At 44.3% G+C, this 24,350-nt stretch overlaps 1 protein-coding gene and 1 pseudogene across 1 annotated transcript; one reads left to right on the forward strand and one right to left on the reverse strand.

Annotated features, from left to right (window-relative positions):
- The first annotated feature begins 6,319 nt into the window (after positions 1-6,319).
- On the forward strand, positions 6,320-16,349 carry LOC122222516 (ral-GDS-related protein-like). The gene is made up of 6 exons (XM_042943091.1): positions 6,320-6,432; positions 10,333-10,402; positions 12,112-12,180; positions 13,058-13,090; positions 13,456-13,577; positions 16,295-16,349. The coding sequence occupies exons 1-6, from the start codon at positions 6,320-6,322 to the stop codon at positions 16,347-16,349; spliced, it is 462 nt and encodes a 153-aa protein (XP_042799025.1).
- A 1,748-nt stretch (positions 16,350-18,097) lies between these two features.
- On the reverse strand, positions 18,098-20,230 carry LOC122222517 (annotated as a pseudogene).
- Positions 20,231-24,350: the final 4,120 nt, after the last annotated feature.

Here is a 24,350-nt window from a genome sequence, read left to right on the forward strand (position 1 = left end):
AAAGTATTCCCAAAAATAGAAATGGAAGGAAAACTCTGGATTCATTCTACAAGGCCAGCATTACCCTGATACCAAAACCAGGTAAAGACACCACTACAAAAGAGAAGTACAGGCCAATATCTGTGATGGACATACATGCAAAAACTCTCAGTACAAGAATAGCCAACATAATTCAATATCCGTAAAAAAAATCAGTCACCATGATCAACTGGGATTTATTCCTGGGTCACAACTGTTGTTCAATATTCACATGCCAATTATTGTGATATATCACATCAATAAGAGAAAGGTTACAAACCATAAGATCATTTCAACAGATGCAGAAAAGCATTTGGTAACATAAAACACCCACTCATGATAAAAAAGAAAAAACTTCAACAGAGTAGGTTTTGAGGGAACATACCTCATAATAAAGGCCATCTATGAAAAACACAGCTAACATCATCCTTAATAAGAAAATACTGAGGTCTTTCCCCTTAGGTACAACACAAGGATGTCCACTCTTACCATGTTCACTCAAAATAGTACTGAAAGACATAGCCAAACCAATCAGACAAAAAGAAATAAAAGAAGTCCATATCAGTGTGGAAGAAGTAAATCTCTCACTATTGGCAGATGACAGGATACTATGTATAGAAAAGCCTAAAAACTCCACAATAAAAATGGCTAGAACTGATAAATGAATTCAGTGAAGTCTCAGGATCCATAAATCAATATACAGAAATTTGTTGCATTTCCATAGACTAATAATGAAGCCACCAAAAGAGAAATTAAGAAAACAATCCCATTTAGAGTTACACTCAAAATAATAACATACCAAGAATATACCTAGCCAAACAGAACTTACCCTGAAAATATAAAACACTGATGACAGAAATTCAAGATAACACAAAGAAATAGAAAGACATTCTGAGCTCATGGATCAAAACAAACATGTTTGAAATGTCTATTGTACCCAGAGCAATCTACTCATTTAATGCAATCCCTATCATTTTTCACAGAACTAGAACAGACAATCCTAAAATTTCTGTGGAACCCTAAGAGACTCCAAAGGGCCAAAACACTCCTGAAAGAGAAAAGCAAAGCTAGGTGCGTGACAAAAATAGGTGGCACAAAAATAGACACACAGATCAATAGAACAGAAGACATCCAATGGCTAACAGACACATGAAAAGATGCTCCACATCACTCATGCTCAGGGAAATGCAAATCAAACCACAATGTCAGACCTCCTCATACCTGTCAGAAAGGCTAAAATGAACAACTCAGGCAGTAACAGATGTTGGCACAGATGTGTTGAAAGGGGATCCTTGCATATGGGTGGCTCAGTTGGTTGAATGTCTGACTTCAGCTCAGGTCATGATCACGGGCTTTGGGTTTGAGCCCCATGTTGGGCTCTATGCTGACAGCTCAGAGCCTGGAGCCTGCTTGGGATTCTGTGTCTCCCTCTCTCTCCGCCCCTTCTTTCAATTTTTGTCTCTCTCTGTCTCAAATATAAAAATAAAATGTTCAAAAAAAAGGAGGAGGAGTGCTTTCTAACACTCTCCTTAAAAAAAATCATAACAGAGTGGCTGCACCAGTTTGCATTCCAACCAGCAGTGCTAGAGTGTTTCCCTTTCTCCATATCATCACCAGCAGATGTTGTTTCTTGTGTTGTTAAGTTTAGCCATTCTAACAGATGTGAAGTGGTATATCATCATGGTTTTGTTTTGCATTCCCTTATGATGATTGATGTTGAGCATCTTTCCATGACTCTGTTAGCCATCTGGAAGTCTTCTTTGGAAAAGTGTCTATTCAGGTCCCATTCATAACTGGGCTGTTTGTTTTTTGGGTGTTGAGTTTGATAAATTGTGTCTCAATTTTGCATCTTAACCCTTTATCAGATATGTCCCGTGCAAGTGTCTTCTTCCATTCTTTAGGCTGTTTTTAGTTTTGTTGATTGTTTCCTTTACTGTGTAGGCCTTTTGATTTTGATGAGAATATTACCCCACCATCAAAAAGCATGGAGTTTTGCTATTTGCAACTATGTGGTTGGAACTAGAATGTATTATGTGAAGCAAAATGAGTCCATTTGGAAATGACAAATATCATAGAATTTCACTGCTATGTGGAGTTTAACACATGAGATGTGGGGAAGAGAAGAAAAGGGGGTGTTTAACAACAGAGAAGAAACTGAGGGTTGATGGAGGGAGGTGGGTGAGGGATGGGCTAGATGAATGATGGGTATTGTGATGAGCACTGGGTGTCAGTGATGAATCACTGAATCTACTGTCTGATAATAAGGTTTCCCTTTCAGGGCCCTTAGTGTCAAAGCAGAGATGACACATGCCTACATGAATTATTTGTGCAAATCTCTAATCACTGTCTTTGGTTTCTAGAAGCAGACCCGTCCCCACTGGAATCAAAGGTGATGGTAGCTGAAATCATGGCAACAATCACCCTCCAGTAGAGGAGTTGAGGCTGCTTTCACTAGTGAAGAATGAGTGCCCTTATCTCTAATGCACAACAAGGGGTCTAGTTTCAGGAGTTTGGTGAAATATTTTTGCTGGTTTGGTGGATGAGAAATTGCACCAAATTCATTGTCCTATTTTCACTTTTCTGATGAGTGAGGCTGGACATTCCTCACTTACAGCCATTCCAGAATGTAGCCACTGTTCTCTGTTCTGGTAAGCCTGAACACACTCTCCTGGACATTCCCAGGGTACACAGACAGTGATCCATGTCCAGCCAGGAAACTACTCAGCTGTTAGTGACTCACTTCTAATCATTGGAACATAGTCGAAGTAATAGGAGGTCAGTTTCAAAATTTCATGACACAAATTCTGTCCTTTTCTTCTTATTTGCTTTGTCCTGTGTTTGTTCTATCTCTCTCTGTGTCTCTCTATTCCTCTCTCACGCTCTCTCGGTCTTTTTATCCTTCCCTTGTCTCTCTGCTCTCTGTCCTCATTTTCTCCCTCTGTTTCTCCTCTACCTCTGGAAATGGGGAATCAAGCACTTGATTCCATGCTCCTGTGAAATGACAGAGAGAGAGATAGAGAGAGAGAGGGAGGGAGCTGGGTGGGGGTGACACAAATGATGAGGCAAGAGGGAAGTAAGAGGCTCTTTGTAATTAAAATTCAGACGTCTTATCACTTTGGCTGTATTCTCTCGGTCAGAAGCCAGTTTCTAAATACTTAGTGGTTACCCAAGGTGGGGATCACTGAAAGCCATTGTGGAGGTGGCCCACCTCATAAGATGAGATGATGTACATGGGTCTCATTCTATTATGAGACAATTGAACAGTTTTATCCCATGGATGACAATATCTGAATTTCCATTAATTACAAAGCATTCATGGGGCTGACCTAAAAATGAGGGAATGACCTAATGACCTAAAATGACCTAATGACCTAAAAATGATGGAAGTGACTATTCCAGTATCATACTGCTGGAATCCACGTCTGTTTTGAGTCATATTCCAACTCCTTCTTGTAATTCTTCAATCACTAAATTTTGCCTTCGACACATATGACACCATCCCACAGGTGGAATAGATAGTATCTCAGATACACCTGATGAGGTCCCTAGAAAGTAGGTTCTAGACTCATCGTCATCCCCTTTGTTCAGGTTTGGAGACTGGGGAGGTCCTGAGAGGCACAGTGATTTTCTCAGGAGAAAGAACTAGTAAGACAAAGGAGGTCCAAATTTAACTCTGTCTTCTCAGTGCTAGAATCTTCATTACATCTTCAGGGAACTGTAAAGAGGGATGTTTTGACTAATTTTTTATGGCTAAGGAGTTGGCATGGGGGATGAGAAGCGGCAATAAACACCCATAGGGGGATTTGGGTAAGTCTGATTCAAAGAAGGTGCCCTGGTAAGAGAATTTTCAAAAAGTGATCTCACATCTTTGGTCCTAGACCTCAACAGAACTTAGAACTGTGATAACCAATCACCCACATTCCAGACACAGCCCCCTATTCATCTCACTTGAGTGGAGACACTTTAGTGGAGGATAGTTAGATGTTCCAATATTGTCTCCTTGGTTTCAGATCTGGGCTCGGAAAGCTCAGAATGAGAATTGTCTTTGTTACTATAAATTTTTTTTTAACGTTTATTTATTTTTGAGATAGAGAGAGAGACAGAGCATGAATGGGGGAGGAGCAGAGAGAGGGAGACACAGAATCGGAAGCAGGCTCCAGACTCTGAGCCATCAGCCCAGAGCCCGACGCGGGGCTCGAACTCACGGACCGTGAGATCGTGAGATCCTGACCTGAGCTGAAGTCGGACGCTCAACCGACTGAGCCACCCAGGCGCCCCTGTCTTTGTTACTATAGACATTGGTTCAGCCATCAGTCCCAATGTATCTGGTCATTTTGGAGAAGACACCGAAAGGTAACAGAAGAGACCATGGCAGGCCAATTCAGGCCAGGACAAAATTGTGGTTCTACCTGAGCAGCTCCACACTTCTTGTCCCTCATCACATGTGTGTGTTGGGGAGCGACAAGACAAGGAATTAGGGTTGGGTCCTTCCTGGGAAGAAGCTGGTTGTTAGATGTTGGAAGCCTGGTGGGTCTTTCTTGCTCATGCTTTAGATCATGGCTGGTTCATGAGGTGAGTTCCTCTACCCATATGTTAGTCCTGAGACCTACAAGTTTTATCTTGTTTCCTCCCTGACTAGAGTTCTTTGCAGATTCCCTACTATGCCCCAATTTTGGAACAGATTTTCTCTTGAAAGTATCTCCCAGTGGCAGTGTCCAGACATGTCCCTTATTCATTCTGGCCAAGCTACCAGGCACAGTCTTTGCAGAACTCAAAGAGATCATCGAGGATCTGGCTGATGGGTTCAACATCTCCATCCTCCCAGACAAGGGGCAGGTACATCAAGCCACCATTACTGTCCAATACTGACCTGAGGTGAGAACAAGAGTAGAGGGACCTCCATAACCAGGACCCTGGGATGACTGGGGTGGGACCAGACCCAGAATCAAATCTGGGCACTCCCCTGGGGCCCTCCCAGGGCTTTCCCACATGAGCACTCCACAGGCCTATTCCCAAATCAATCTGAACTTCCCCATGTAAACCACCAGCCACATGGTAAAGTAGAAATGCACTCTTCACATACATGTTAGAATAGTTAAAAAATGTATATTGTTTTTGCATTTTATTATTGCTTTGATTGTTTTAACTACCTGTCCAGATATCCAGTGTATCAATCAGCTCAAATGTCCTTGCAGACTTTTTCCAAGTCTTATAAATTACCACTCTTGATATGGTGGTTTCTACAAGATAGGGTAGGGGTGGATTAATGCAGTATGTATATTTCTTTGCAACTTATGTGACAGAACATGTAAAATCATCATAGGCCCACCAGGTCAGAAACTTTGGCCTTATGCATCTTCATAATATCTCGTAAGGAAAATAATTTGTCACCGATTTAGATTTTCCATGTTCTTGGACCTTGAAAAGTGTCGATTTTATTGCCACTTTAGCAATTCTACAGGTTACATCTTCAGTGTCCTAATAGTCTGTATTGATTTGCTAGGTGTGCCATAATATACAACCGCAGAATGGGTGAGAGTCCTCTAACGCCTACTGGCCTGGTAATGGTCTCTGTCTCTACAGATCTCCACCCAGGAAGTTGTTTAGGAGCTGGAAAATGGGTTCAACTACTCCATCTCCCTAGACAAGGGACAGATGCATCAGGCCAGCAACAAAGGCCAAAATTGGTCTTTTTTAAGTATAGGCACAGAGGAGGTCACCACAGCCAGGACCCCAGGATAACTGGGGTGGGCCCAGATCCTTGACTCAAATCTGGCAACTCCTAAGACCATTCCAGGAATATGATTATTCCATATCCTTCCCATCCCTGTCAGGAGCTGACCAAGCCTCAGATTATTTATTGGGAATGTCATGCAGGCTGTTCTTTGATGCTTCTCAGTTCTGGTGTGCATAATCTTGAGAAACCACAGGAAATCCCTAATCCTCCTTCAATATTGTTGGAGACTCACTGGAATAATTCTCTTACAACAGGATATTAACACATAGAGGTTTTACTGTTTTCACCTAACAAAATGCCTTGAAGGTATCAATTATTTATCATTCCCCTCAAATCAAGATGTACTTTTAAAGCTTAGAACAGTTTATGGTGTGGGCACTCAGGTCCCAGGTCTTGCACAAGTTCATGAGGTGATGGGAGTTTCTGGTCTGAGCTCCAGTCCTTGATCTTCCTGGTGTCTCATGGTGATGCTGCTGATTATATTTTCTTCTTGTCCACCAGTGTGAAAAAGAGTCCACATTGTGCCTGGATGAGGCCTGCACAATGTAAACACTCATGGAAGGCATGTCTCTGGTACCAGCACACCCAAGTAGAAACATCACTTACATCACCACATTCCTCGACCCCTATGAGGTCTTCACCAGCTCCCAAAAGATCCTGGACCATCTATTTAATAGGTGAGTGCCTGCCCGCCCCCCCCCCCCCCCCCATAGAATCATGTGTCTGTGGAATGTCAATGTATTTCTCTGAACTTCACTTTGCTCTCCTGAAAAAGTAGGTTGGTAAAAGAATAAATATCATTGTAGGACATTATGGGATAAACTCATGGCAGGTGATTACCTAGTACCCTACACTGCACAAAGGGCTACTAGACATGCTGGGTATCTTCATGTCTGTGATTTCTCTGTCCCCAGTGAAGGAGCTCACTGCCTTGTCCCTCCCTGGCCTGTGGCCTCTGTGAGTTTGGAAAGGAACATGGAAAACAAACTGGTTTCCCAATTGCAAAGAAGTTTTGAGATTCTAACTATTCCTGGTACTTGTCTTTGGTGTAGCCAGATTAGACCTCTCTGGGGGCAGGCAGAGGAGCCCCAGTCACACTCATATATCTTGGAAGGTTCTGGTTGGGCTCCATCCATTAAATAATATATATTAAACACCTACTAAATGCAGGCATTTTTGTAGACACTAAGATAACTCAATGAAGCAGACTCAATCCTTGGACCTCAATTCTAATCTGAGAATCAGAGTGTCATACTAGATATTATAATCAGCGTGTTCTCAGTACATTAGCTGTTGACTCTCTCCTGACCTTCTGTAGACACAGATGCATCTTCCCATATTCAGACTTTGATGAAGGAACACAAGAACAACTAAAACTGTGAATAGTCTTTGGGCTTAGAAAGAGGATCTACTGTCTGCACACAACAAAATGGGATTGTAAGGGAGCCCCTGGGGAGGGACTGGTAGTACCCTGATCTCACACATGTTTGATTCCTATGGAGGGCTGGCATCTCAGGGCTTCCACTGCATGAGAAAATGAGTTAGGGAACTCTGGATGGGGCCTCAAGCCCCCTGGGATCAGAGGGGAGGCTGGGCTGAATCAGCCCATGAAGGACTCATCGTTTCCACAGTTCCATCTTACACTCCCTGCCTGTCCATACCTACCTCTCTTGACCATTACAGCTGGGGTCCAGAATAGTAGATTTGGTGAACAGCCTGCCCACAAATATGTCATAAACCTCAGTTCTGATGCTCATGTGCATAGGAGTATGCTCAGACTCTTTGGGAGACAAGTGTCAGTGGGAAGATGAGGTGCACACAGGATCTCTTTTAGATTTGCTTTTTGACCATGACTTCCATTGCTAAAAAGAGCCACAGAGTGGTTGGGAGTGGGTAGGTGCTCAGCCCCAAAGAAGCAGGTTGTGGAAGCATGGTGTGGAGCAAAAGGCTAGGCCTCTGACTCTGTTCCACACATGCTTCCTCCAGTGGCCTCTCTCCCATCTCAGGCACCTGGCCGGATAAATACTTACAGATGACTGGCAGACCCTGCCATGGTTAAACTTAAAGATGGCATACATATAGGCCAATTTGGCTTAGACCTGAAGTGCCATGACCCACTTTTCATGGTCCATTTGGAACATCTAGTGCCTTTTGAGGCAGAGCAAGAGGGTAAGAGGGACTTCAGTCTGGGAAAAAATTCTAGGGTAGGGTTCATGTGCTGGGTACTCCCTTAACGACAGTGGGATCCTTCCTGTTTTGGGAAAGACACATGGAAAGTCTGTTATATTGTTGAACTTCTCTCTTTATCCTCTCCACTGCCAACTCTAGTTCCCCAGCCTACTGCAAAGTCAGAACAAGAGCCAACCCTGGATTTGGAGATTGTTCCAGATTTATTTTTGCTACCACATTTAGTGATGGAGCCACCATCAACACCATCAACAGCTCTAGTGCTGGAGCAAGAGCAAACATCAGCTCTAGGTGCCAAGTCCTGAACTGGAGTCAGCTGGACCTTCAGCTATATTCAGAATTTCATCTCCACCTATGAAAATAAATACAGAGCCACCTCCAGCTTCAGAGGCCTCCTGCTCCTGGCATGTGACAAGTAAGAACAGTCCAGTTGAGGAAAAGTCTGACCTCATGGTCTTCCCTCCCCAGCTGGTGGCCAAGCAATTAACAGTAATAGATGTGGTGAGCAGCTGGGTTCTTTTTGTCAAGGGAGGACTTCCCTCTGCCATCAGCTGCCTCAGACCTGCCTTTTCCTGATCTGGACTCATTATCTGGGTCCAAGTCACAGCTCCACCGCTTGCCATTTGTGTGATTTGTGTAACTTTTTAAACGTCTGAGCCTTTACTGTCCATCTTGGTCAGTAGAGATGGACGCTAATAGCACCTTGCTGCAAAAATTGGCTGTGCAGATTAAATATGGTAGAACAGATAGAAAGTTGGGTAAGGCCTGGCCCAATTGGTGAGGGAGGAACACTCCCTGTGTGCAGCCAGGTCCATGGGTTGCCACCCACATGCCCAGGAAACTCAGCAGCCTCAGCACTTATTAGGCACCTGGTGTGTACTAAATTACAAGCAAGACAAAGAAGGCCATGGTTGTAGTTGTCACAGAAGGATGTGCATCTCAATAGAAAGAGCAGAGGGTGATCAGGACGGCTGGAAGATGTCCCCTTGGTAAGAACAAACTTGAGCTACTTTCTGGAATCTCAGAGTTAGTGAGGAGGGGCTGGATGCAAAAGAACCCTTTCTTCACCACCAGTATTGGGTCATGAGTCATTCCATGCTGTATGCCCTCAGTGAGCAGAGGACAAAACCTAGGAACTCCCAATAGGTCTGAGCTCCAGGTTTGACCAGTGAATACTTCCTGGGACTGCGGGCACTGATCTAGGCTGTGGCAGTGCCCAATGACACTCTCCTTGCTCCCCAGGAGCTGTTCCAGAAGGTGGTGCCCAGTCATTGCCTGGGCTCCACTTGGCCCGAGAGGGATAAACCTGGCAATGAGCATCTGGCAACCATGGTCTGTGACACCATCACCCATTCAAAAGTGTGACCAACTGTGTCATCACCACCTGCCTCAGGGACCCACGCTTGACTGCCCAGGACAGGGCCAGGGTAGTAGAGCATTGGATCCAGGTGGCCCAGGTATGCTGGGGGAGTTCCAGTGGAGTCCTACTCTGGAAATTGGGAATTGCCTCTTCACTTTTTCATTTCCATGGTCTGAGCCCCTCCACAGTCCCTAGGCCTTTCCTGCCAGAAGCACACCGGATTTGACTCCTATGTCCCAGTGGTGGACTTCCTACCTGGTTTCTTCCTTGAATGGAACAAAATCGTCCTCCCTATGAGTATTACTCTTTTGGCCCTAAATATGCATTTCCAGGACTCCCCAAGCATCTGTGTCATCCGGGAGGGGAGATTTAAACTGAGGCGACTAAAGCTAGAGGAAATAGGGCTCCAGCTCCCCACCTCACAGCATATCCTCTTTCCTCTCCAGGAGTGCCAAATTCTGAGGAACTACTCATTGCATGCCATCCTCTCTGCTCTGCAGAGCACCTTGATTTGCAGTCCAAAGAACACATGGGGGAAAGTTTCCAGGTATCTACCTCTCTCCACAAGAGGACCAGGATGGATTAGGGACCTCCTATTTCTACCATTGTTCCCTCAGTCAGCTGGGAACTCCTGGGAGGCAGCAAACCCTGGGGGCAGAGACTGGGCTGATATGTGGGGTCTTCAGACTCTCTGGGTCCTCAGCCCACCAGTTCTGCTTCAGGAATCAGTTCTCTTACAGGTCAGATACTGGGTTGATTTAAGTTGGAGATTTTCCAGCGTTTGTAGCAGCAGAACTATAAGCCCATTAAAATAAAAAACTAGGCAACACAGAGAAGCTCAATAGAAATGGAAATTGAGGCCCCAGGTGACCACCATGAAAGCTCCCCTCCCCAACCACACACACCTTAGTGCTCAGAGGAACCTAGTGAAAACACTCACTCAGCTGAAGCTTTTGGTTCTTTTAAATAAAAGGGATTGGCACTCATATCCTCCATGCTATTCCTAAATTTTTCTTTTTTCTCCTCTCAGGGAGAGCTACGAAAAATTTAAGGAGCTGTGTAGTCAAGACAAGTCACTGAGCAGGGAAATGATGACCAAGGTAGAGTGGAAGTTGGGAGTCTGGAAATAGAGGGAGGACTGAGAGGGAAAGGGGAATGGGTGCGATGTGGTTTCGTTAGTTTCTCATTTAATGTTTGTTTTTGTTGTTGTTTAATTATAGATTTTTCTGGATTAACAGGAGGAGGGACCTGTGTGGTCTATGGACAAATGGGGGACAGTTTGAGGTTCGGGAGTCCCTGGTCATAGGATATAATGGTGTTGGCGGGGCTGTCTAGCTGGCAACATTAGCTAGTCTCTTGCTTCCATGAGGGTCTATCCTGCTGGCACTAATCTTTCTCTAGGCTCTTGAGTGGATGAGACAACTAGGGATTCCTTTCTTTCCTAAACCAGCCCAGTCTGCTCTTAGGAAGGCTGGACTCTACTTTTTCTTCTGTTTGCACATCTCCAAGGAGAGGGCGTCTCTAAGGGGATTCCCATGGATCCGGTGGAAAAAAAGCCTTTCCAGGCTTGTGTTCAAATGGCTGGACAGAGACAGATATGTATGCATTCTCTGACTCCACACTAAATCCCTACAGCAGTCACTGCTATTCAATCATAGGATTCTCACCTAAGTGCTTAGTTGGCACTGACATATGCCCTCAGTGGCTAATGAGAAATGTCTGGGGAAATGATGGATTCACAGTGGATCCTTTCTGAATTGGTATGAGAAGTTTCATGTAAATAAGGTAGTAAAGTGTCTTGTCATCCTCTTCTCTATCAATTAGAGGTTAGCACTTTAAGGGTTTCCTTCCTGAGTGAATGAAGACTGCTCAGCTGAGGAATGTCCTGAGGACTTGTTGCTTGGAGAGGATCAAACTTTGGCTTTGATCTGGGTACAGAGACTCCAAATGGGATAAGGCAGGCAGCTACTGCTTAATCAGACTTTCAAGACACCCTATTCTTCTCCATCAATGGCTTGGCCCAGTCAGGGGCCTGGACATACTTCAAAAACCCAGAGGAAAGGATTTCTGGTCAGTGGTGGTCTTAGACTGGGGAAGAGCAGCTGAGACAGGGTCTCTGACTAAAAGGAGAGAGTGGCCTTTCATCTGTGAACCCCTGAAAAATTTATTTCCCCTATTTGGACTTCTGTTTCCTCATTTGGGAAATGGAGGGATGCCAATTCTGTGGTGTAGGCCTCACCAAGTGGTGATGAGGTTCAAGGGAGGAAAGGAATGTATGGATCTTTCTGTCCTGCTCCATCTGATGTGTAAAAGCAAGACCAGTGATGATAAAAAATATGGCATTGTGTCCTCAGTAGGCCCTGTGAGGTAGGTGGAATTCTCACACTTTTCAGATGAAGAAGCAGGTTCAGGGAGGCCCAGCCACAGGCCCTACTTCACACACAGAATGAGTGTTTGTTCTGGGATTGATCTAGAATCAGGGCACACTGGAATGGTAAAGTAGCATTGGCACCAGATGACTCAGGTCACATGTCAAGTGGCCAAATACAGCAGTACTGAGGAGAATTTGGGTGAGGGGGAAGTATGGCCTCACTAACCTTGTCCTCAACCCTGGCAGGAGGCACCCTCCAGGCTTGTCACCCAAGAGATAAACACCCAGAAAGCCCAAGAGAGGAATCAGCAGCAGGAAGCTCATGGAGCATGGGGCAGGGGCTTCAGGGTGATTGGAGGGGCTCCCCCTCCCAGCAGGAGGCCTGCAAATCAAGAGAAGAGCAGCTTCTCACTTTAGTTCTGACTCCTTTTGTCACAGTGCCTGAAATCCTCTTTTAGAAGTAACCAGAAGATGGTCTGTAAAGCTGGGTACAGGATGGATTTGGGGGTAAGGAGGGGCCTAGGACCACATATCCTGTGACTAGGAGTCTGGTGTTCTTGGAGGGTGAGGGAAAGGGAGTTGGGGGGAAGCTGCTAAGGGACATAGTCTGGTCCATGTGGGAACCCTGGGGTAGGTGAAGAGGCTGAGGGTAAGGATTTTTCTTTGGAAGTTTGTGGGGTTTCCTGAGAGCAGGGGCTCATCCCACCCTTACCACAATGGCACAGGGTGTTGTCCCCTTCCTTCGAATATCCCTCATCAGCCTGGTGATGCTGCCCCTGACAATGGAGGATTATCTGGAGGTGGGTGAGCCTGGGGACTAAGCAGGGAACCATTAATGAAGCTTGGAAGCAGAGAGCCCTGAGCTCAGAATTTGGCAAAGCTCCTCTCCTGAGAGCCTCACAGCCACTCCTGTGAGCTGGTAAATCATGCCCATCTTAAGTGATGTGAAGGGAGACTCTGCATAAGACAATGGTTTGGGTTCCCCAGGCTGGTAAATCAGCAGACCTGCCTGACTGCAAAGTGCACAAGCTTTTAACAGAGCTGGGGTCAGTCTCTTCCTCATATGAGGCACCTTGGGGGAGACTGAAATCTGGCCCATCCATGTCAGGAAGCACCTAAGTGAATGAGCAGTCTGTTCTTGCCTGAGGCCTTAGCCTCTTTGTATACCATCAGAAAGGGCTGGGTTATAAGGTCCCTGAGCCTCTGTCCCCATGTCCCCCCTTCTTTGGACCCAGCACCTGGCCTAAGTCCTTGTTCTGTTTTCTGTGTATGCCTGGCCCCATTGTGGGACCTGGTGGTAGTGCAACATGAGAAGCATTTGGCATAGGGGGCTCAGAATGGCTACTGGGCTCTTTCTGATGGGTTTTGATTGTCTGCTTTCCAGGGAGGAAAGATCAACCTCAAGAAAAGGAATGAGGTGAACAGCTGTGATACTTCCTGTGGGAGAGTTTGGGGAGTGGAAATCAGAGACACAGCCCCACCCCAGAGAGATTACTCCCTGACTCCATCCCATATTTTATGTTTATTCAGAAGAGACCCATCCAACTGAAATTTGAGGTTAAGGGGGAAGGGGTGGGATCAAGGCAAACTTCCTTGAGGAGGTGCTATTTACACCTATCTCTGAGAATAGGAATGGCCTGGATGGAATTGAGGAAAGGAGGGTTCCCATGTATGCAAAGACCCAGGACCTATCCACTGTCCCATTCTTCACATCCCACAAGACCTTATAGCATCCCCCATGAGGTCCTGTCTGTATCCTGTCTTTCTCTCTTCTGGCTCCAGGAATACAAAGCAATGAGGGAGATCCTGCTGCTTCAGATGGCTGCAAATAATTACAACCTCAACCCTAAGGAGGAATTTGGGGCCTGGTTCCAAGACACAGAGAGACTCAGTGAGAATGAGAGGTGAGATGAGCTCAAGCAGGAGATGGTGGAGGGCAGCTTGGACTCTCCCTGGTGGCCAGTCCAGAGAATCTGTGTCCATAGCTCCCTGGGTCAGCCCTAGACCTTGGTGCATTGTGACCTCTGGAGTACCTGGACTTTAGCTGCTAGAAAGGACTCCTTAAGTGTGATTCCTGATAGGCTCATAGGTGTCACTCTGTCTTATAGCTACATCCTGTCCTGTCAGCTGGAGCCCTGATCTTAGTGAGCCAGCAGATCGGTCAAGGCCAAGAAGAAATGGCCATCATCAAGTTCAGGTGTGAGTGAGTGTCCAAGTTGGCAGTGCAACCTCTTCCTTGGCTGTGGAGACACAGCTGGGATGCTTGGGGGCACCAGTACCCCTGCTCTGAGGTGAAGGAGAACACTGGGAGCTTCTTCTTGGGGTCTCTTGAAGGCCAGGGGAAGAAGAAATGATCCCATCCATCTCCCTGACTTCAGTTCTCTGAGGCCTATTTACCTATTTGGAGGAGTGATATTTAGTAAGTGCTAGTTTAGTTTAAATATTACATTAAAGTCATGTTTCTTTTACAGCCTAGGAGTTGTTATTTGGTTCTTTTACTTCCTATGCTAATTTAAATGATGACCAGATGCTCACATTTCCTCTTGAATAAAGAAATCTTGCAGTTATAAGCTTATTGTATGTGAGAGAAAGGAGAATGTCCATGCTACACTCTTCCTAGTGAAGGGGCCCCAAATTCCCCTTCCTCAGAGGATATGTTGACTTCAGTGTGGCTCTCTTGTAAGAAGCAGAAGACTCCTCAAATCTACCAGGATGTAGAAGTTGAAGCTAATTTCACAGACATAGCAACCATCACTGAAATTGGGAGTCTAACACTTGCCAGGACCACTTCCTGCCCCAGGACAGTGGTTTTCACACTTTGGAAGAAAGGAAACATTTTTTGGCTTCTCTTGTTGAGGTTTATTGCAATAAAGTATTAAAAACTTTAAGTTCTCTAGTTCGTTCAGTGTCTGAAATTGCATCAGCACTAAGTAGGGAAAAAACGTAAAGAGATCAAACTGTGCATGTGTAAAGCATGAAGAGAGAAGATAATGTGAATGGCCTAAGTGCAGTAAGAACTTTCTATCCTGTATCCCTATAGGGGTTCCATGATCACCCTCTACCTAAGATCTTCATCCGTGTACTTTAAATTCCTTTTTCTGCTTGTCTTATATCCAGGGGAAAGAGTGTGATGCATGTTTTAAAGCTCTAGCTCGGCCTCCTTCCATAAACATTCATGAATAAGATTTTCAACATTCCTACACTTCCTTATACAATTCTTTGTAAGGCAAAAATTCCCTGCATCACTCCCACTCCTTCTTGGCTGGGACTTGGATCTGTGGTGGTTTCTTATTTGCCAAGATCAAGGTCCATATAAATGGCCAGTGAGAACCCCCGCATTCTCCTTTGCTGGCCAAGACGACTTCTGGGTCCATGTGGTTCTGAAGTCCATGGTCTCAGAGAGTCACAAGTGTGCACAAACAGTTTTATTGTTACTGATTTGTAGCTAGGGTAGCTAGGCCCAAGCCCATGAATGGCTGTATTCTTTGCCATTGTTGAATGCTTTGGTTAGTTCGTGGGCGGGATGGGGGGAGGGTGGGAACCTTTCTTCTTGGAAAGATGACGCATGAGAGGGGCGGATGTAGGGAATTCTATCATGGGAATGCCACCAGGCTGATTTGTGGGCATGCATGGACACAGAATTACCAATTTAAATATTGACTTGCTTACAATCTGGGGGAAAAACAGATGCTGTTCTGAGCTTACCAGAAAGTCCCAAGGAGTTTTAACACTCAGAATTTTGAAAGGATAAATTTAAAATATAACTCATAAGGTTCTTTATTTAAGAAGCATAGATCCCAGGGGCACCTGGGTGGCTCCGTTGGTTAAGTGTCTGATTTCGGCTCAGGTCATGATCTTACGGTTTGTGAGTTCGAGCCCCACGTCTGGCTCTGTGCTGACAGCTTGGAGTCTGGAGCCTGCTTCAGATTCTGTGTCTTCCTCTCTCTATGCCCCTTCCTCACTCCCACTCTGTCTTTGTCTCTCTCAAAAGTAAAAAAAAAAAAAAAAAAAAAAAAAGTTAAAAAAAAGAAGCATAGATCCTGTTCTCTCTTAATCATTTTTTGGTTATCCAAGATGTGTCATTTTAAATATCTTACCATTATTACATTTTCAGATATATTTCACATAGTATGAGTGCAGATTACTTTCTTGTGCATAAAAACATAATAGAAAGGGTCATGAGCATAATATTCCACCTTATTCATTAGTTTCTCAGAGGAATTGCTAAATGAGAAAAAAAAAAACCCCAGTTTTATTCCTTCCTTGACAAGCTCCAAAGTATGCCAACTGTGTTCCACTGCTTAGATAACTACTGAGTTTTTGGAAGTATCTCTAGACCACAATTTCAAAATTAGGACAAGCCAAAGATTTTCCACTTTCTTCTGCTTCAGTTATTTGTGATTATGATCAAGTCTACATATTGTGTTCATCAAGGAAGACCTTGCTCCCAAGGAGAGCTGCAATTCTTTGTGTCTAATAGGTTAAAAATCCAGTGGAGAATCTGATGGTGAAAATGGGTGGCTCTTTGCAGAGAGCTGAAATTATTACTGCCATTATGTCATGGCACAGAGGCAATTTTTTTGAGATGACTCAAAAGCCTGATGACTCGCTTTCTTTCCAGGTCGTGGCTTCAAGCAATGAGGCATGTTCCAGGCAAGAGTGTGGCTAGAGCATGACTAGAGCATGGCTAGAGCAAAGCATCACTCATGATGCAATCAGCAAAAAAGACTGGGACATTGAGCTTTTAAATGATTTAGCATCCCCACTGGGAGGAGGTACATATCTCCTTGTGATCCCAGAACATCCTGCACTGCCCTGGACAGCAGAAAGAGCATGCGTGGCCATCCCAAAGTGGATCCTCAGCATCCTGCACTGCACCCAATAGCCAGCAGGGGGAGCGAGAAGTCACCCTTCCTGAGTATCTTGCAACACGTGAGTGAGTGTTCCTTCAGAGTACATCAGCATGTCCTTGGTGAGATAATTTCCTTAGGAACTTCCAACAAGGTTCATGGCTTCAGGACTGGATAGGTGGTGACAGTGTGAGGAAAACACTCCCTTTTGGTGCCACAAGGGCTCAGCAAGGGGCTGTGCTGCAGCTTGTCCCAGAGGCACAGAGCCTTGTTTTTTTTTTTTTTGTTTTTTTTTTTTTGACCATTCCCATGTGGATATGTGGATTATTCTCTGCTTTAACACTACTTACTTTACAACAGGACCTGTTCTTTAAAGGACTTGGTGGGTCAAAATAACGCTCTGGGGTTGTTTACAGACTCAGGGTTGTTTCATGGGAAGAAATCCCTGCACAGTTCAGAGAGAGATAAACACATGGATGATGATGAAAAGAATATACAGGATATAAGGACCTTCCAGTCCAATGAGCTGGGGGACATGGGATGTACCTGGCAGAGACATACGGAATCCACAGGCCTAAGGGTAAAAGTGTAAACTTATACACCTACTGTCATTACTTTTTAATGGTTAATTTTTCCTATAACGTGAAGGTATTTAAATAATATTGAAAAAGTAAGTAGTAGGTGTATTAAAACACATCAAAAAAAGACATTGCTTTATGATACAATATTTCAAGTATGTCAAAATCAGAATTTATTATTATTTTACTTTCTTGGCTTTAAATGAAGACAAATTATCTGTATTTAAAATACACTTCTTGTTTTTGAAAGAGACTATTTTGTGTGTTTGACATTTTCTCATAATATAGTGACAATCTTAGATGTTTTTACTATCAACTCATTAAGTATCTTTGCAGGACTTCATGTGACTAGTATTGTTAAGTGTAGTATTATTTAAAAACAACAATAAATCCAGACCACTACCAAATGTATAAGAATATAATAATAAAATAATGGATCAGTTTTAGAAGATCAAAACACAATGATGATTTAAAAAATACTAACAACTGCTTTCAGTTTAAAACTATTATCATGATATCATATGATTTCACTCACAGGGAATTTGAGAAACACAACAGATGAACATGGGGAGGAAAGGAAAAATAAGATAAAATCAGAGAGGCAAACCATAAGAGACTCAAATGCAGAGAGGAAACTGAGGTTTGCTGGAGGGGTGTTGGGTTGGGGTTGGGCTAAATGGGTGATGGGCACTAAGGAGGGCACTTGTTGGAATGGAGCACTGGGTGTTTTATGTAAGTGATGAACCATTAAATTCTACTCTTGAAACCATTATTACACTATCTGTTAACTAACTTGGATTTAAATTTTAAAAAAACATAAATAAAATTTAAGAATTGAAAAAATAAAATAAAACAAAGAGATTATGTTAAGTATCTGTCAGCACAGTTTGTACTGTGTATTTAAGAGTTTGAGCATTTTTGAATGTCTCTTTCTCTCTTTGGTCATTTGTTTTGTTTCTTAAATTCTTTTTTTTCTGATTTTAAAATGTCTTTATTAACAACAATTAGGTTGCTCATTCCTCTGCCCTCTTACTCACTGGTTTTCTGGACACAGTTCACCTGATCCCAGACTCTTCCTGAGTCTAAAATTTGTGGCTTTCCTTCTTGGCTCATGTTGTGGGATATTGCCTTGAGATTAATAGCTTATCCACTTGAAGTGAATGAGTACTCCAATATCAGCCAACATCATTCTTACCATGTCGCTTCCCATCATGGAACCACTCATGGTTGCTGGTGGAACTCCAGGATTAGCTTCATAACCTATGCCACCACCACCACCTAGAGGTAGAAATTTCTGGTCTCCTGAACCATAGGGATCTCCATGTTCCTTGCTCCTCCTCCACCCATTCTCATGTCTCTTTCTCTTGGATCCATGTAGCCCATCCGGCGATAACTTTCCTCTCTTTGGCATTTCATTTGTTCTTCCATTTCACATTGACGAATCATCATCTCTTCTTCCCTTCTACGTTGTTCTTCTTGCCTTAGCTGCATTTCTTTACATTTCTACATTTCTTGATTGTGAAGTTCTACCATGCATCTTAATTCTTCCTGGAGTCTCATCAGATTTTGATGCAAAAGATTTGCCTGATGTTCATGATAAGCATCTTCCATTTCATTTTCCAATTTGTCCTTTGTATTTTTCATGTTTTTTTCAAGTCGCTACCTTTGTTGTTTCTCCATTTCATCCAGGGATTTCCATCACTGAGAGTATTCATACTCAAATGTGCCATGCTGGGAAAAATGAGGAGGGGTTTCTCTCTCCTTTTGATACATTGGATTCTTCTGTGCACGTTTTTCAGGAAGGCCTTCTTCATCATCTCATTGCTCAAGTGGTTCCACAATGACTGGACGAGGAGTTGTTGTTAGTAAGAAAACACCTTCACTGCATCTTTCAAATGCTTTCCTTGCTGCTGGTTTGGAAGCAAACTCAACAATGCCTTTCCCTGTAGACCTCCCACGATCATCCACAATTACAACAGCCCTTTCAATAGGACCAAACTGGCTAAAAGCTTCTTCCAACAGTTCATTGGAAACATAAGGTGAAAGGTTTCCAACAGAAAGGGTGGCAGCATGTGTGGCAAAGTGAACCCGAAGCTGTCTACCTCTCATCAGTGTATCATCAAGTTCAGCTTTGGCAATTTCAGCCAGTGCTTTAGATTCAAGTTTAATAAATCCAGATCCTTTGCCTTTGTTAATAAAAACTTCTCCTAGTTCTCCATATTTAGCAAATAGTCTTTTGAATTCATCCTCTGTGATATCAGCAGGTAGATTCCCAACAAATAACCAACAACGCTGAGTGTAAGTTTTCTCTCCAGGCCTCCTCAAGAGAGACAAATTGTCTTTAAACCCCTCCGAGTTGGAGATCTTCTCCTCGCTGCTGCCACCGCGCCCGCCCGGGTGAGGGCCCCTGGTGGTGCTGCTGGTGGTAGGGTGGGTGGTGCTGCCGGCCTTCTCGGGGCTCCCTGCCGCCTCGGTGTGGTGCCTTGGGGTGGCCGCCAGGAGTGCTTAGGCCCGGGCCGCTGCCAGGCTTCGGCTCGCCTGGCATTTTGCCGCCTTTCCGGCCTCCGGGTTCTGCTTAGGACCGGGGCCCAGACCCCCTGCGGGTGGAGGCGGGGGGGGGGGGGGCACCCCCGGGGGGGGGCACCCCCGTCCTGGGGTGGGGTGGTGGGGACGCCGCTGCTCGACAGCTCGGGCCGTGGCTCACCAGGGGGCGCCGAGGTGACAGCGGGCAGCGGGGTCGGGGTGGGGCCTGGCCCCGTGGGGGCCCCAGAGGTCGGGGGAATGGCGGACGGTGCCGAGCTGGAGGCCGGTGGAGCGCTGCCCACTCCGGGAGCTGGGCTGGGTCCCTGAGGAACGACGGGCTTGGACGAGTCATGTGGCGGTGGAGGCGGCTGCTGATGCGGCGGTTGTTGCGGCGGTGGCTGCTGCTGTTGCTGGTGCGGAGGTGGTGGTGGGATTGGGGGATTCGGGGCTTGGGGCCACCCTGGCCCGGGCTGGGCCCCATTGGTCCCCGGTTCTGATTGAGGCCCATGCCAGGCAGCGGGGAGCGGAAGTCGTGGAGGCCGCCCGGCCGCCGCCTCCTCCGCGCTAGTGGAAGCCGCCACCGCCACCGCCACCGCCACAGCTCATGGCGAGACATGTCTGTTATCAAGAGGCGGTCGAGGCAGAAGCGGAGAGGACGCTCTGGGAACGTGGAGGCCACCTTGCTTCGCATAAAATGGCGGATGGCACAGGCCTTTGTTTCTTAAATTCTACATATGAGTGAGGTCATGTGGTATTTGTCTTTCTCTGACTTATTTCGTTTAGCATTATACCCTATAGGGTGTAATGTTGCAAATGGCAAGACTTCATTCTTTTTTACAGCTGAGTAGTATTTCAGTGTGTGTGTGTGTGTGTGTGTGTGTGTGTGTGTGTGTGTGTGTGTGTGTGCTGTGTGCCATATTGCCTTTGTCCATTCATCTATCAGTGGGCCCTTGGGTTGATTTCATATCTAGAGATTATTAGATATGTAAATTGTAAATAATGCTTCAATGAAAATAGTGGTGTATGTATCCTTTTGAATTAGTGTTTTTGTTTTCTTTGGGTTAATTACCTGGTGGTGGAGTTGCTGGATGTATGGTAATTCTATTTTTGATTTTTTGAAGAACCTCCACGCTACATTCTGCGGTATCTGCACCAGTTTGCTATCCCACCAACAGGGCATGAATGTTTCTTGTTCTCCGCATCCTCAACAGCAATTGTTATTGCTTCTATTTTTTGTTTCAGCAATTCTGGGAAGTGTGGGATGGTGTCTTGTTGTGGTTTTGACTTGGATTTCCCCGATTATTGGTGGTATTAAACATTTTTCATATGTCTGTTGGTCGTCTATGTCTTCTGTGGGAAATTGTCCATTCAGGACCTCTGCCCATCTTTAATCTTTATACATTTTAGATATTAACCCCTTATCAAATAAAACATTTGCAATTGTTAAAAAAATAATAAACTAAAAAGATGAAAAAAATAAAACTATTGTCATAAAATATATCAAAACTTAAATTTTCAGAATATTAAAGAGTGAAGATAGTGACTGCATTTTAATTGCATATAGTAATTAATTGCAAATCAAATTTTCTCCTATTAAAAATCAAAATCTGAAGGCATTTAGTTTAATTTCGTGTATCTCCATGCAAAAGTAAAATTAGGTTACTATAGGCTAATTTTTTGTTATAAGCCTCTTTCCTGTAAGAATTTAATATTTTATCCACAGATTCTTCATTGCCTATGTCATTATGTATCCTCTATTTTCTAAATCAGAAAATATCTTCCTATGTGTTGTTAAAGCTTTACATTTTCCTATTATATTTTAAAGTGACTTTCTCACTTTGGTCTTCTCACTTTGGGGAAGAGGGCTTCTAATCAGCATGCATGTTTACATATAGTCAGGATTTATCTTTGGAGAGCAGAAAGCTCTCCAAATTTCACTTGGTTGTGGGGTGCCTGGGTGGCTCAGTTATTTAAGTATCTGACTTCGGTTCAGGTCATGATCTTGCGGTTTGTGCATTTGAGCCCTGCGTCAGGCTCTGTGCTGACAGCTTGGAGCCTGGAGCCTGCTTTGGATTCTGTGTCTCCTCCTTTCTCTGCCTCTCCCATGCTCATGCTTCTGTCTCTCTCTGTCAATAATAAACTTTAAAAAAAAGATTAAAAAAAATTTCACTTGGGTCATACAATATAATCCAATTCTGCATAAAACTGCATAAAAATTTATAATCTATTTGTTCTAATGGACTTCTGATTTCAGCATGGTGTATTTTCTAATTTTATTTTGGATTATATTTTACTATTACAATATTTGATTTTTTTTTATTTTTTTTAACGTTTATTTACTTTTGAGACAGAGAGAGACAGAGCATGAACGGGGGAGGGGCAGAGAGAGAGGGAGACACAGAATCGGAAGCAGGCTCCAGGCTGTGAGCCATCAGCCCAGAGCCTGACGCGGGGCTCGAACTCACGGACCGCAGATCGTGACCTGAGCTGAAGTCGGACGTCCAACCGACTGAGCCACCCAGGTGCCCCTACAATATTTGATTTTATATTGTATATTACTTACTAATATATGTTTTGTGTATATATGTAATAAATGTTATATACCTATTATACACTGTATATTATACAAACTATATATTATATACAATATGTTTCATATAGGTGTATGACATATATATTACTACTTGGTTAATGTAATTGTTTTTATAGGACAGTGGCTGATTGCATTTTATTTTGATGACATTGGGTATTTTTAGTTGTGTTTAAGGTATTTTTTGTACCACACATGAAAATGTCACATCTGGAGAAGATGGTGGCATAGGAGGATGCTGGGCTCACCTTATTCTGCTGATCACTTAGATTCCACCCACATCTGCCTATATAACCCAGAAAACTGCCAGAAGACTAGCAGACCGGACTCTCTGGAGCCAAGTGTAGACAAGAGGCTCAGGGAAGAGGGCAGGAAGGGTGGAGAGGCGGTGCATGCCACACAGACTGGCAGGAGGGAGCCGGGGCAGTGGAGGGGCAGCCCGCCCAGCAAGGCAGAGCCCCTGAAGTCTGGCTTGCAAAAGCAGAGGGGCCAGACTTCGTGAGTTCTGACAGCCAGCGGGACTTAACATCTGGAATGTTAAAAGTCAACAGCTCTGCTCGGAGAGAGCGGGAGGGCAAGAGGACACCAGGAGGGAGAGTTGTTGAGCCCCAGGAAGACAGAGCTCAGCTCAGCGGGGAACAAAGGCGCTGGCGAGTGCCATCTCCCTCTCCCACTCCCCAGCCAAAATCCCAAAAGGAACCAGGTCCCATCACTGAACTTGCTTGCACTGCGCAAATACCCAACGCTGTGCTTCTGTGGATCCATCCCTCCGACGGATCTGCCTCCCTCCTGGTGCTGCAGGGCCCCTCCCACAGGGGGCCGCCAATGACAAAGTGAGCTAAGCCTGCCCCTCCTGCCCCTGTGCACCTTACAGATCCACCCTGGCTAATAGGCCAGATCCCATCAAATCAGCACCACGAGCCTGGCAGTGTGCAAGTAGCCCAGACAGAGGCCACACGACTCCACAGTGAGTCCTGCCTCTGGGAGAAGGGAAGATAAGGTACACACCAGTTTGACTGTGGCCCCAGCAGTGGGCTGGAGACAGACCTAGGGTCTGACTGAGCATGAAACCTACAGACATGACTCTAAACCCATATATTTCAATAACACTGAATGTAAGTGGACTAAATGCTCCAACTAAAAGACATAGGGTGTCAGAATGGATAAAAAAAACAAGACCCATCTATTTGCTGTCTACAAGAGTCTCAGTTCAGACCTGAGGACACCTTCAGATTGAAAGTGAGGGGATGGAGAACTATCTATCATGCTACTGGAAGTCAAAAGAAAACTGGAGTAATCATACTCAGACAAACTGGACTTTAAATTAAAGGCTGTAACAAGAGATGAAGGAGGGCATTATATAATAATTACAAGGTCTATCCATCAAGAAGAGCTAACAAGGTAACAAAAGAGAAACAAGGGCCCTGAATGATACATTGGATCAGATGGACTTGACAGATATATTTAGAACTCTGCATCCCAAAGCAACAGAATATACTTTCTTCTCGAGTGCATGTGGAACATTCTCCAAGATAGATCACATACTGACTGCGTCACAAAACAGCCCTTCATAAGTATACAAGAAATTAGATCATACCATGCATACTTTCAGAACACAATGCTATGAAACTTGAAATTAACCACAGGAAAAAGTCTGGAAAACCTCCAAAAGCATGGAGGTTAAAGAACACCCGACTAAAGAATGTATGGGTCAACCAGACAATTAGAGAAAAAAATTAAAAATATATGGAAACAAATGAAAATGAAAATACAACAATCCAAATGCTTTGGGATACAGCAAAGGCAGTCCTGAGAGGAAGATACATTGCAATCCAGGCCTATCACAAGAAACAAGAAAATCCCAAATACAAAATGTAACACCACACCTAAAGGAAATAGAAGCAGAACAGCAAAGACACCCCAAACCCAGCAGAAGAAGAGAAATAATAAAGATCAGAGCAGAAATAAACAATATAGAATCTAAAAAAGCTGTAAAGCAGATCAATAAAACCAAGGGTTGTTTTTTTGAAAAAATAAACAAAATTGATAAACTTCTAGCCAGGCTTCTCACAAAGAAAAGGGAGAGGACCCAAATAGATAAAATCATGAATGAAAATGGAATTATTACAACCAATC

The sequence above is a fragment of the Panthera leo genome, chromosome B3, assembly GCF_018350215.1.
Source record: "Panthera leo isolate Ple1 chromosome B3, P.leo_Ple1_pat1.1, whole genome shotgun sequence".
Classification (NCBI taxonomy): Eukaryota; Metazoa; Chordata; class Mammalia; order Carnivora; family Felidae; genus Panthera; species Panthera leo.

Bases quoted from the DNA above. Each gene is read 5' to 3' on its own strand.
- LOC122222516 (XM_042943091.1), top strand. From the start codon at position 6,320: ATGTCTCTGGTACCAGCACACCCAAGTAGAAACATCACTTACATCACC. The intron at 10,403-12,111 runs GTAGAGTGGAAG...CTTTTGTCACAG, and splicing joins GCAGGGAAATGATGACCAAG to TGCCTGAAATCCTCTTTTAG. The intron at 13,091-13,455 runs GTGAACAGCTGT...TTCTGGCTCCAG, and splicing joins ACCTCAAGAAAAGGAATGAG to GAATACAAAGCAATGAGGGA.